Genomic DNA, 14,110 nt, shown 5'->3' on the forward strand with positions numbered 1-14,110 from the left:
GTGAACTGTGTGAGATGTGATGTGGCAAATTGGGGGATGTTTAGAAATCTCTCTTCTAAGCCCTCCAATGAGTGGATCCTGTGTTAGCCCTGCCCCAAGACATCAGGAGCTGAGCCTTCCGGGACCTTTGGAGGCTTAGTTTCCACGACAAGAGGCTGCAAAGAAACTGCCTTTCTTTGAAAAGATTAGACTACAGCAGGGGGTCAGCAAACTTTTTCTGTAAAGGTTGGGACAGTCACCATTATAGATTTTGCTGGCCACATGATCTCTCTTTCAATTACTCATCTCTGCTGCTGTTGTAGCCAGAGAGCAGCCATAGACAACATGTAAACAAGGGCATGGCTATGTTCCAATAAAACTGTATTTAAAAAACAGACAGTGAGACAGATTTGGCTTATGGGCTGTAGTTTGCCAGCCCCAGGACTAGAACAATACACTTTGAACTTTTTGTTTCATTTTTATAAAATGTTGGCAAGATCCATAAAAATGATATCATGATCCTTAGTGCATTGTGACCCACAGTTTGGAAAACATTGCTTTGGAGGGGCAAAAATCAAAGAAGGAGTGATAGAGAGAAGAGCATGGTCCAGCCCTGTGAGCCTTCCTGGATGCAAACATTTCTAAGCAGAGAGCAAGGCCAGCAGCCTGTTCTGCACTCGGGGGCATCCAGCAAGGTTTCCTGGGGTCAGAAGTTGCCGTAACCGATCTCCTTCTTGTCTACTCAGGACCTGCCCTTCATCCCAGGTTCCTGCTGAGTCATTTCATCACACTGAAAATGTCTGTTTTGCAGGAGAACTCAGGTGTGAGAATGGACTCTGAAGACTGGGAAAGAGAGGAACCCCAGTGCTGCTCAGAAGGTAAGATTCTTGTGAAAATCTACACCAGGGCCAAAAAGTAATTCCTAAAGCAGGACCTTGTTAGGTGCTGTGCACAGACCAGTTCCTCTCTGTTGACCTTGCACGGTAAGTGAGCTTTGAGAACTTCCCTGGTGAATGAATTAGACAAGAGAAATCCTTGAAGGGAAAATGAAGCTTTGCCACAGGTACCCAGGTACAGTAGGTGGTAGATAAATGGATCATCTTCACCCAAAGTTTTGGGGCTTTGAAGACCTGACTCACCAACTGGTTGGTTTTGAATCCTCCAAATGTATCTCTTTGCTCTCAACCTGCGCAGGCAGAGGAGAAGGCCTTGGGGTGGAAGGGGTTCTCTGAGTCTGGGTTGGAAAAATGACCTCAGCTCAGAGCTTCTTAGCACTCCATGGAGGAAGGCACTTGGGCATTGGCTGAAGGGGGACAATAAGAGGAGGTTTTTGACCGAAATGACTGTCTAAGGGATGGAGTGTGAAGGGAGTGGCCTGTAACATGCCAGAGGCCAAACCCGTAAGCTTTCAACTCACACATGGCAATCAGAGTTCCAAAACTAAAAATCAGGACATCGCTCTCACAAATGTGGATCTTCTAACAGTAACAATAGAGTGGTTTGGAACCAGCGCTCCTGGAACAGGGGCAATGTGGTGGCCACCATGCTCATTCTGTCCCTGAGGCTGTGGGGAGTGGACACTGGGAACACACAGACACAAGATTCTGTAATTTCCCAAGGCCAGGGAACTTCACCTGGTGACATTGAGACCATATCCTGATTCTGCCTCTGTTTGTTGGTGCACGGGAGGGGAAGGGGTTTCCTCCTGCTTCCAACACAATCCTTGAGAGTCTTCTGTCTGAGCTGGGCCTGGGGCAGCTCCACCTTCCCTCTCCCCTTCCCCACCAAGCTGCTTCTTTGAGGCATAGACCGTCAGAGCTGGAGGGACAGATGGGGAAAGTGAGGCTCAGAGTGGCGAGAGGTGGAATTGTCTCAGACAGCCAAGCAAAGCTATGACTGGGTAGAACCTTCATACCGGAGCACAAGTTCTTCCATAGCTTCTGTGTGCTCTCAATGTGCAAAAGTTGTTTGGATTATGACCAGGGCTTTCATTCAGGCATTTCTCAAACTTAGTGTTTTATTAGGCAGAATCCTCCAGATTATTCTCGAAGTGATGTGGGCAATGTATACTATCCCCCTGAATTAATGCAACACATATGTTTCTAATAAGGGCTCTAGGAAGTTCTGCATTCAGAAACCCGGTTAGCTCTATTTTAGCTCCATTTCCCACCATTCTTGACCAGGGAAGCTATTTTTAATGTCGTTACTGTCTCTCTGCTTTAGTGTTTCTCAAAACACGGAAAAAAGAAGTGAGGCATTAAATGGCCCCTCGTGCTTCTAAATCCCTGGAAAATTCCAATTGCATGTGCTAATCTCACTGTCTCTTATTCCAGACCCAGCCAGAAGTCCCCTGGAGCCAGGCCCGAGCCTCACCTCCATGAGTTCTGCACACTCATGTAAGGCCCCTGGGTGGACTGATGAGGGTGGCTGAGGGGTGAGGACGGGGATGGGGGATGGTGCCTTGGGGCTTTTCTAGAGGAGAGGGAGAATCAGAGACTGGGGACACCTAAGGGTGCTGGGATGGGGCTGAGGCTTTTCCTTTGCAGAAGCAAATCTCAGGAGGGTCAATAAGACAGATAAGCTCAAGGCAGGCCTCTGCCTTTCCAGAAAGGTGCAGGTAACCCATATCCACTGAGCGGCACACGAGAAGAAAGCTTTCGAGCCTGGGAACCTTCCAAATGCTTCTTCTGACTGTTGCCAAGAGGCTGGCAACCCTGACCTCCTCACAGAGCTTATGAAAAGCAGAAACTTGGCCAGCAGGGGGCGTGCAGGAAACCTACACCACCGAGTGCCATGGTGGCTACACACTGAGCTAGAACCCTCCTCACAGGCTACCATGTGAACCTCACAATAACCCCAGGAGGAAATTGTTAACATCACTTTTCAGGAGCAGAAACTGAGGAAGAGAGAGCAGCTACCTGACCTAGTAAGCAACAGATGCTGGAATTTAAAGGCACTATAACATCTGTCAGCCTAAGTCAGGTCTAAGGCTCCCCTGTCACCACTCTCTGCACAGAGCAGAGTCAGGAGACCTCAGCCCGAGTCCCAGCTCTACTGCAGGCCAGTGTGTGAACACTAGGCCTTACTTTCCTCCCAGGTAAATGGCAGTGAGCGCCAAATAAGATGAGGTGCACACGGATGCCCGGCCTACTCCTGCGTCTCTGTGAGGGGAGGTTGCTTCACTGCTGCCACTGTTGCTGTTGCTCTGGTTGGTTTTGGTCTTGTAGGTAGGAGGTTTAAGGCTCCTGATCTGCATTGCGCCCCATCGGGGTGGAAGCAACCACACAAGCCTGTCTGTTGGGCCTATTCGCATTTCTTCTTGTCGGGGCTGTGGTCCCCCTCAAATCTGGGAGCAGAGGTTCTCAAGATGTGGTCCTCGGACTAGAAGCAGCAACAGCTCCTGGAAGTTTGTTGGGAATGCAAATTCTCTGGCTCCACCACAGACCTCCTGCATCAGAAACTCTGGGATTTGAGGCTCAAGAGTTTGTGTTTTAAGAAGCCATATGGGTTATTGCCATGCACAGGAAAGAGAGAATCACTGCCCTACAGAAAAAATTGCCAGTGCCTTAAAACTACTTGCATCTCTACCGTGGCCTTGAGAAGGAAGTTTGAAGAAGGGATTTGGGGTGTCAGGAATAATGTGAGAGAACACCAATTAAGAGGATGCTACACAAGCCTAAGTGTGAGATGATGGGGGCCCAAGTCAGGGCGTGATAGGAGGGAAACAGAAGTAAAAGGAGGACAGATTTAGGAATTATTTAAGAGGTAAAAAAGCACAATGCTAGCGCTAGAAATGCAACTTATATAGCATGTCTAGGTTTCATCCTGGACCTACTAAATCAGAATCTCAGGGGTGTGGGGCCCAGGCATCCATGGCCTTAAAACTTCTCCCACCAGGTGATTTCCAGTGTACAGCCAAGGCTGAGAACCATGGCCTTAGACCATGCCCTGGAGGAATTCAGCATTCATGATCAGGATCACAAAGTATTGGTTCTGGATTCTGGGACCCTTAAAGCAGTTCCAGATAAAACCTACATACTCCTAGGTGACTCTCAGTCTTGGTTGTGGTTTCTGTCCTCCCCCAGCTGGGTAAAGCCTTCCTCTAAGGAGCTCAGCTCAGGCTGTGCCATACCTCCAGCTCCAGCAGGTGGTGGGCAGCAGGGTCGAGGAGCTCCGGAGACGGCTAGGAATTGGATGGAGCGTGTGTAACAATGACCAGATCTGAGGGAATTCTTTCTAGAAGGGCTGGCAGAAAGAAGGAGCCAGACTGTGAAGGAAGAGGAGGCTTGGACCAGTGAAGGATGGGGCTTTGGCCCAGAGCCAAGGGTGGAGGATTGCACATCATGCCTGAAACCCTGGAAGACAGGAGGGCATTTTCTCTGCTCTGAGGACCAACAATTTTTCTGACTGTCTTTTTCCAGAGATGTTTTTTGTACTAGCCTCCCACTTGAGCTCAGCCTGTGAGCAGAAAGGAAGTCCGATTCTCCTGGCAGTCTCTAAAGGAGAGCTTTGTCTCTGCTGTGACAAGGACAAAGGACAAAGCAAGCCATCCCGTCAGCTGAATGTGAGCATTCCAGTTCAATTTCCTTTACCCTCAGCCACCCCAAAGTGGAAGGCCAAGATCCTCAACACCTCTCACTCTCCACAAAGTCTTATCGTGGCCAATATAACAGGAGCATCCACATTTCTGGAAACACTGGGTAGAAGAGGTTCCTGCCCTCCTACTTGGTTCTGTGCTCCAAGAGCACACATGCTGGATTTTCTCCCTCTCAAAGACTGTGCTGTCTAATTAATCTCTTTTACCTCATAGGAAAAGAAATTTACCAACCTGGCTGCCTAGAAAGAACTAGCACGTTGGCTTTCATCTTTTATAGGGCTAAGGTGGGCTCCCAGAACACATTGGAGTTGGCTGCCCACGCTAGATGGTTCATCTGCACCTCCTGCAATTCTGGTGAACCTGTTGGAGTGACAGATATTCTTGGGAAAAGGAAACACACTGAGTTTTCATTCTGGCGAGTTCCCAAAGCTGACGTGAGCCCCAGTGAGGTCACTGAGTAGGAAACTGCCCCACTGAATGCCTTCTGTGCTTCCCTCTCTCCCACCAAGCACAGAAGAACGTGGAACCTACTGCTAACCTCTTTCATTTCTCATTAGTACTTTGAGAATTCATGTCTTTAGGTCATAGAAAAAAGGATCGCTTAATTATAGAGTTCTTAGATGAAATAAAGTTCTGGTTGGAATGAACCCAGCTTCTGCCTGTATGCTGCTTACCCTGAACCATCAGTCATCTGTAGGCTGTGGCATATTGCATGATTTGGCCAAGCAGAGCATGAACTTGCCACAGGAAGGAGGAGCTGGGCTGATGCTATGATCTAGTATTAGCCATTCTTTTTATTTTGCTGAGGAAGATTTGCCCTGAGCCAACAGCTGTTGCCAATCTTCCTTTTTTTTTTTTTTTCTTGAGGAAGATTAGCCCTGAGCTAACATTTGTGCCAATCTTCCTCCATTTTTGTATGTGGATCACTGCCTTAGTATGGCTGACGAGTGGTATAGGTCTGCACCAGGGATCCAAACCTGCTAACCCAGGCCGCCAAAGTGGAGCGTTTCAAACTTAACCACTATGCCACGGGGCCAGCCCCGAGAATTAGCCATTCTTACTGGTGTTTGACATGAGCTGAGGGGTTGACCCTGGGGCAGAAGTGCATGGAAGATGTTTAGTCTGTGTCTAGGGTCCAGTGTGACAGGAAGAAAAGCAACAGCAAGTCACCATCTAGCCAAGTGGTAAATGGAAAAGGGTGGGGTGGGTCTCAGACAAGGAGCGGGGTGGGTCTCAGACAAAGAGCAGGGTGACTCAAAACGTGGGAGAGGCACAGAGACAAGGAATCTGAGTCAACTGACAGTCAGGAGACCAGAGATCTGTTGAACAGCCAGTTGTCATCTGGAAGGCCTGTCAACAAGGGCAAGGTCCATCACTAAGCTGGGCTCAGATCCTAGTGAAGGGTAATGAGTGGGCTGGCTGAACAGAAACCCAGCACCTGGAAGCAGGGCGTGGGGTGAGGAGAAGAGGAGGCTTGGGAATTAGCTGTGTACCAGTTATGGTTCTTCACTTACAAGCAACAATAGTTGATTCAGGCTTACTTAAGCAAAAAGTGTACTAAAACAAACAGGAGCTTACTAGAAGGATATTGGGCATATTTTTTCTTATTGCTGCTGTGACAAATTACCATAAACTCAGTGGTTTAAAACAATGCAATTTATTATCTTAGCGCTCTGGAGGTCAGTCCAAAATGGAACTCACTGGGCTAAAATCAAGGTGTTGGCAGGGCTGCGTTCCTTCTGGATGCTCTAGGGGAGAATCAATTTCCTGCTCCATCTTCAAAGCCAGCCATGGCTGGTTGAGTCTTTCTATGCTGCATCACTTTGACCCTCCTGCTTTCCTTTTTCACTTATAAGGACCCTTGTGATTACATTGGGCCCACTTGGATAATCCAGGCTAATCCTCAGCTGAAGATCCTTAATTTAACCACATCTGCAAAGTCCCTTTTGAGATGTAAGGTAACACATTTACAGGTTCCAGGGATTAGGACGTGGACATCTTTGGGGGCCATTGTTCTGCCTAGTACATGAGGGACATGCTGAAGACCCAGAGTCAGAAATTTCCCACAGGTCAGAAATAACAGGAGCTAGGGAAGCTTTGTCCCCAACACTCAGATGGGTAAGGACCAATCATGTTTTTTGTCACTTAGCAAAAGATTCAGATTCCAAGGAGAGCATGTGATTGCTCTAGTTTGGGTCATGTGTCTGCTCCTTGGTCAGTTAAAGGCAGCGCACCTTGATCAACACTTTCTCCAAGATACTCCTTCGTGTTTCAAGCGAGGCCAGTGAGGTGTCCTCCAAGTTGAATTGGAGAGCTGAGCTCAGGAGAAGGTGTGTGGATACCAGGCAGGAAGACAAACTGATGCCTCCCCGAGACCTCTCAGTCGTAACTAGGAGTGTGATAGTACCCCAGTCTCTGAGGGTCAAGGGAGACGAAGCCCAAGGTCAGCTGCTTCTGTTTCTGATCTGATGATGATGTTGACCAACACCAGGCCAGTGGTAAAAAAGTATCTCGTATTTTTAGCTTTTGAAAATGTGGTCAGGTGACAATGACGCTTGGGGGTGGGGGCGTGTCTTCTTCAAAACACGGAACCTTTTCACAACCAAGACACAAGTATTCAAATTAGCCTCCGAGCTAGGGCTGTCCCACGGCAGTGAGGACTCTGACTCTCTTATGGACCAGCAGAAAAGAGATGAGGCTCGCTGACCATGGCCTTGAGGAGGTGACCATTCGGGCCAAATGGAGATAGGCACAGCCCGGGCTCCACCTTGCTCCGCTTCCTTCCAACCTGGTGACATGTAGCAAGTCACTGTGGCGCTGGCCACATGGGCTTCTGCAAGGCTCCACTGAGATCACACATGCACCAGCACCTTACTGAAGCATGAGGCCCCTGTGCGCCATTGACTTTATTGTTCGAAAGCTCAGGGCATGGTTATGGTAATCGCATAGGTGTTCCACCCCATTTAATGCTGTGAGCTGCTTCCCAATCCTAGCGCTACCAACCCTCCTTCACCCGACCCTATTTTTTGTCTTTCTAACATACTATATAATTTACTTATTTATTATGTTTATTGTTTGTGTCTTCTGCTAGAATGTAAGTTCCAGGAATGCTTTGCTCTCTGATGTATCCCAAGAACCTACCATAGTACCTGGCACTTGTAGGCACTCAATAAGTTTTTTACGAATGAAGGAAGGAAGAAAGACTGGAGGGAGGAAGGAAGGGAGGGAGGGAGCGAGGGAAGGAAGGAAGCATTGCTGTTTAAATCATGGTCTTATAACTACAGCTAATATGACTCCCCCTGCAAAGTAGATGCATTTTGGAAAACTTGTATAAAACAAACTCAAGTGTTTTGAATTTCATTTTCCTAACTGTCATTGTAATCATGGGTCTGGGTGTTCAGTAAAAAAGTTTTCGCCCTTATGTATTACACCTGAGAATTGCAATGTATTAGTTTTCTAGTGCTGCCGTAACAAAGTAATACAGACTGGGTGGTTTAAAAGAACAGAAATTTATTTTCTCACAGTTATGGAGGCTAGAAGTGTGAAATCAAGGTGGTGGCAGGGTTGATGCCTTCTGAGGGCTCTGAGGGAGAATCTGTTCTATGCCTCTTCTGGCTTCTGGTGTTTGTTGGCATCTTTGGCATCCTTGGCATCTTTGGCATCCTTGGCATTCCTTGGTTTGTAGATGCATCACTCCAATCTCTGCCTCCACTGTCACATGGCCTTCTTCTCCCTGGTCTCTGTGTCTTCACATGGCATTCTCCTCTGTGTATGTCAGTGTCCAGATTTCTGTCTTCTTACAAGGACACCAGTCATATTGGATTAGGGCCCATCCTAATGTCCTCGTCTTAACTTGATGACATCTGCAAAGACTCTATTTCCAAATAAGGTCACATTCACAGGTACCAGGGGTTAGGACTTCAACATATCTTTTTTGGGGGACACAATTCAACTCATAATACTCAACATTCCAGCTGTTCACCTCAAGGAATTCTCTATGCCTGTAAAAGGGTAATCTCAGGGCATTTAATCTGCGGCAGGAATGCCTGCACAATTACCCTAACCAGAGGTTCCTTTCAGAGCTGGCCACTCTTCCTGCCCCTATCCAAGGTCCTGGGGCAGAGTGAGGCAGGTGGGGGCAAGAGGAAGTCTGTCTTGGGAATAGAAAGAGAAGACGCTTGTCCATCCTGCACTCTGCTGGGGAATGAGTTACCCAGCACAGAGCATAACAGACAGCCTTAGGAGTGGTGCACCCCAAGCATTTTTGATCCCAATTACACCAATCAATTAAACAATATTGAGGACACATCTTGAAGTGAGGGCATTAGTACATTATGAAACCTACACAAAATTAGAATTTACAAGGACTAAATAAACAGGAACTGACATTTAGCAGTTCCTTCTCGTATTCCAATGGACTGTCTGGCTCCCCCAACCTCCACCCCCATCCCAGCAGACACTTACCTAGTGATGCGCTGGCAAATGTTTAACAACCAGTTCTCTGGGGATGAGTGGGAGTGGGAGGGAGCTCTGATATGGAGTTCTTGCCGGTTTCCGTGGTGTAGTGACTCCCAACATGGCCAACTTCACACTGCCAACATGAAGTCACTAAACAGTTTGAGTTGGGAAGAGATGCTAACAGTTGGCTCTTGTAAGCTGATAGAAGCTGGCTATGGAACAGCAGTGCAACCACCTTTAAGATCTTTATTCTAGAGCAAGGCAACCTTAGCCTGCAGGCAAAATCCAGCGCACTGCCTATTTTGTATGGTTTGCTGATACAGCCATACTCACTGGTTGTCTATGGCTGCCTTCATGCTGCAATAGTAAAGCATATAGCCTCTCAGCCTGCAGAGCCTAGAATATTTATTATGTGGCGCTTAACAGAAACTTTGCTGACTCCTGCTCTGTAGGGCAAGAGACCATAGACTGTATGCAGCCGCAAGACATTCATCCCTGAGTCAGTCTGGAACTTGAAGCACAATTTCCATCAGAGAGCTGCAATGCGTGATGGTTGGGTTCTCCATTTCACTCACAAAACCCTGCAGTATTTTTTACTGAAAAAGTAATGTTAGTTTTTTTTTTTTTTTTTTAACTTAGCCCAGCTTCTCTTGGCAATTTTCAGCAGGAAAATGCATTCTAAATTCCACCGAATCAGGGGACCTGGAGCCTTTGACACTACCTGTTACTTCCTCACAGCCCTCTTGCAGAAGGTGCTTTGTCTGAGCAGCTCCATGCAGGAGCTTGGGGCAGGATCATAGGTCAGTTGACCCAATGAGGCAGGGACAGACTCTCTTTGCAGAGCATGCAGAGGGCACCATTTGGCAGACTTTCATGGTCATGGTGATTTCTGGTCTGCAAGGTAATTTTCACATGCATTGAGTGATTGTCACATCCGCATAACGCTGTGAGGAGGGTGGGGGGGGGTAGTTATTGTGCCCTTTTCATAGATGAGAAGATAGACTCGGAGACAAGTAACTTGACCATAGTCACCCAGATTGAAAGGGGCAGACTTCCAAGTGTTCTAACTCCTAGTACAGAGCTCTTTGCACTGTCCCTGAGCTGCTAAAACACTACTGTGCTTAAGAATCACCTGGGAAGCTTCTTTAAAATATAGGTTCTCAGGGTTGCACGCCATGAGGTTCTGATTTAGGTATTTCTGGGATGTAGCCCAGGGATCCAGCCGCCTTTTTAAAAAGCCCCCAAGACATTTGGATTCAACCATTTCTTTGTGGTCTACACTTTGAGAAATACTGCCTCCTCCCCTTACATTTCGTTGGAAAATGATAATGTGCCTTTCTCGCTGATAGCTACTTCTGGGTGATTGGGTACCAGCACTAGCATTCAGTCTGGGCTTAAACATGAACCACTAGAAATGTCCTACTCCAGGTAATGTGAGCTTGAACCATAGAGAAATCTCATTGCGTTGCCCGTCTGGTGCTGGGCACTGTCCCCAGCAAGGAGGCATCCAGCAGAAGACAGCTGCTGAGAAAGGCTTATTCACACAGAGCTTGGACAGTGTGGGCTGCCTGGTGAGTCCCCTGCCGGTTGACCCATTCACACAAAAAAGTGCTTGTGGCAGTCTCTGTGTTAGGCGATGAGGACGAAAGGCTGCACAGACTCAGGTGCAGACCCTGCCCTCAAGGTACTTACAGTCTGGTGGGCAGACAGACGTTAATCAGGCAACCACAACTGCACAGTGCCCAATGCATGACGGGGGTGTGTACCCCAATCGGGAAATCAGAGGGGCTTCCCTGAGGAGGAAACACCTGAGCAAGATCAGAAGAAAGAGTGGATGTTAGCTAGGCGCAAGGTGGAAGAACTTCCCTCATCCTTGAGGGATCTCGATGAGTTTCCTTTATTGATATAGAAAAAAGCAAAGATGGAGAAAAAGGAGAGACGTGGACAGCATGGAGCCAGCTGTATTTCCATATCTGGCAGGGCTGTTTTATCAGACCCCAGGCCATGGTACCCTGAACACCCCATCTATGTGCCTTTGGGTACCTCCTTTCATATGGAGGGGCAAAGGGAAGGGGTGCTTTTAGAGGCACAGGGAGCCCGTGTCACCCATCCCTCTTCCACCCTGTCTCCTGACATGCGCAAAACCCATTTCTTGACCTGACAGACAAAACAAGTGTTGCTGGAAGGGCAATAAATGAGAATGGGCCTTGGGCACATTCACGGCATGAGACAACCAGTATCTCCTCCTCGGAAATTTGGGAAGAGAAACTCCTTTATTCCTCTTTACATAACCCCAAAGCAGACGCTGGCCCCTGATCCACTTTCTGAAACTGTGGCCACAGCCCATATATTACCCAAGGCTGCAGAGGAGAGGAAAGGGCAGGCAAATTTCAGAATGTTGCTGTGTGCTAGTTATTTCCTGCCTCAGCCCGACAAAGTCACTCAAGAGAGGGATGGACTCAGACCAACGCTCACCAGGTGACAAGCAAAGATGGAAGGAAACACTTCTTTCCTAAGGGAAGTGGCTGGTCTGCAGCCTGCAATCTAAGCTCCCTGCAAGTCCCATTTTTTTTGGAGCTCTGCAGGACTGAGAAAGCCAACTGCTTCTCTATGGACCATAGAAGCTGCAGAGTGGCAGCTTTAACAGTAGATAAGATTGGGGCCCCACATCTTTATCAGGTATGGTCCTTTAAGAATAAATATACAGGGCTGGCCCCGTGGCTTAGCGGTTAGGTGCGTGCGCTCCGCTACTGGTGGCCCGGGTTCGGATCCCGGGGGAGCACCGACACACCGCTTCTCCGGCCGTGTTGAGGCCGCGTCCCACATACAGCAACTAGAAGGATGTGCAACTATGACATACAACTATCTACTGGGGCTTTGGGGGAGAAAAGGAGGAGGATTGGCAATAGATGTTAGCTCAGGGCTGGTCTTCCTCATCAAAAAGAGGAGGATTGACATGGATGTTAGCTCAGGGCTGATCTTCCTCACACACACAAAAAAAGATCCATTTTAAAAAAAAAAGAATAAATATACAAATACATTTACTCAAATAGATCAGGCATTGTCCCTTAAGAGTCAGGCCAAGTCGGTCTGCCAGTAAGTACTAGACTAAGAACATTTATAATCTCATCTGAGCGCATTCTGAATTATCTCAAGGCAGCATCATTAAGTTAAGGACCTTTCAGACCCCAGAGCAGTGGTTAAATGCCACTGCCATATAAGAACTGTCGGTTGCCAGAACTCCCCAAATGAAAATAAATGCAAACATTTCCAACACATAAAATGTTAGGTGAGCACTTACATAATCACATAGAATGGAGAACTCTTGAAAGCATTGCTGCAAATGCAAGGTAGTTTTCTTTTTTGTGTGTGAGGAGATCAGCCCTGTGCTAACATCTGCCAATCCTCCTCTTTTTGCTGAGGAAGACTGACCCTGGGCTAACATCCATGCCCATCTTCCTCCACTTTATATGGGATGCCGCCACAGCATGGCTTGCCAGGCAGTGCGTCGGTGCACGCCCGGATCCGAACCAGCGAACCCCGGGCTGCCACAGCGGAGCGCGCACATGTAACCACTTGCACCACTGGCCGGCCCCCTGCAAGGTAGTTTTTATTTTATTTTATTTTTTTTCCCCAAAGCCCCAGTAGATAGTTGTATGTCATAGTTGCACATCCTTCTATTTGCTGTATGTGGGACGCGACCTCAACATGGCCGGAGAAGCGGTGCGTCGGTATGCGCCTGGGATCTGAACCCGGGCCCCCAGTAGCGGAGCTCGCGCACTTAACCGCTAAGCCACGGGGCCGGCCCGGCAAGGTAGTTTTGATTGTCCCTTTTCTTTGGGGTCTAGTCGAAGAAAAAGGCAGCGAAAATGTTAAACCTTGTGATTTATCAAGTCATTTTATTCTTAGTATTGATATTAGTCACGCTCTTTTGGACTCTATATCAGCAGATAAATCCAATGAGTAAGCAAATTTTGTAAGTATCAAGACTTTCAGTTAGAAAGTAATGGCATAGCTCAGTGAACTGTAAAAGAAAGGCGTAATTAGAGTTTTGGTAAATGGTTGGCTTTTAGTCTTAAGATGACACAAACAGGGTTTGTGTTTCTGAAGGATATGGAGGAGAAAGATCAACAACATAACAAAAAGAGCCTCTGACCTCCAGATTCCAAATTTTCACTAGGCTTTCCCAGCTTCAGATGACAGTTTCTGAGTGGATGAGGACCACTCCATGCTTTAAGCATTACATCTGTTTCATGCAACCCTAGAAACCAAACCTATACAAACCTCCAACCTCCCCAGCCACCAAATTTGTGCCTGGGGCCTGAGTTCCTGGCACCCCGACCCTGCTCTAGGATCTGGACCTTGTCTTGCTTTTGACCTACACCCAGATGAGTGATGAGGGCCTGCTGCCTGTCTTCAGACCTAACACAAGCTGCTTCTGTCTGCCACCTGCTCTGGATTCCTTGTCACTGGCTCCTCCACTTGTTCATATCCACTGCCCCACCCTCTCCCACTGAGGACTCACACGCAGTGCCTTGCCATATCCCTTGACCCTGGACCCCATTGAATCTCTCTGTTTACACCTGCAGCAGGATCGGCTTTCCTATGGTTCATCCAGCCTCCACTGGCATCACTAAGTTTAGAGCTTGCATTATCCAGGTGACCCTCCTGGAGGAGATAACCAGTATGGCCTGGTTATATCTTGAGAAACAGGCACCCGAGTGAGGTCGGACCGTTTAGAAAATCAGCAAACCCACAGGCACTGAGATCATAGCTCCCCAGAAATTTATTTCAGCCTAGAACTTTGTAATTAACCACACTCTACATTTTATATCCCAAACTACACACACTTTAAAGGCACAAGTGAAAACAAAGCCTATGTGCTTGCTGGGTAAAGACAACATGTAATGGGGAGAAGAAATTTTCTCATTTGCTATTCTCTGGAAATAAACGAAGACCACTCAAGTGAGAAGAAGCAGCGGCTCCTTACTCAGAGCTGGCTCTAGCACAGGAGTCAGCTACCATCACTTGCATTTGGCAGGGATTCAAAGGCAGGCAGAGGAGTGGGAAAGCTCT

General features: G+C 47.7%; 1 protein-coding gene across 1 annotated transcript; it reads left to right on the forward strand.

Annotated features, from left to right (window-relative positions):
• The first annotated feature begins 775 nt into the window (after window positions 1–775).
• On the forward strand, window positions 776–5,037 carry IL37 (interleukin 37). The gene is given in 5 exon segments (XM_058534667.1): window positions 776–857; window positions 2,313–2,375; window positions 4,401–4,543; window positions 4,790–4,832; window positions 4,835–5,037. Coding segments are annotated over 5 exon segments (534 nt in total).
• The last annotated feature ends 9,073 nt before the right edge of the window (window positions 5,038–14,110 follow it).

The sequence above is a fragment of the Diceros bicornis genome, chromosome 40 (assembly GCF_020826845.1).
Source record: "Diceros bicornis minor isolate mBicDic1 chromosome 40, mDicBic1.mat.cur, whole genome shotgun sequence".
In the NCBI taxonomy this organism is placed as follows: domain Eukaryota; kingdom Metazoa; phylum Chordata; class Mammalia; order Perissodactyla; family Rhinocerotidae; genus Diceros; species Diceros bicornis.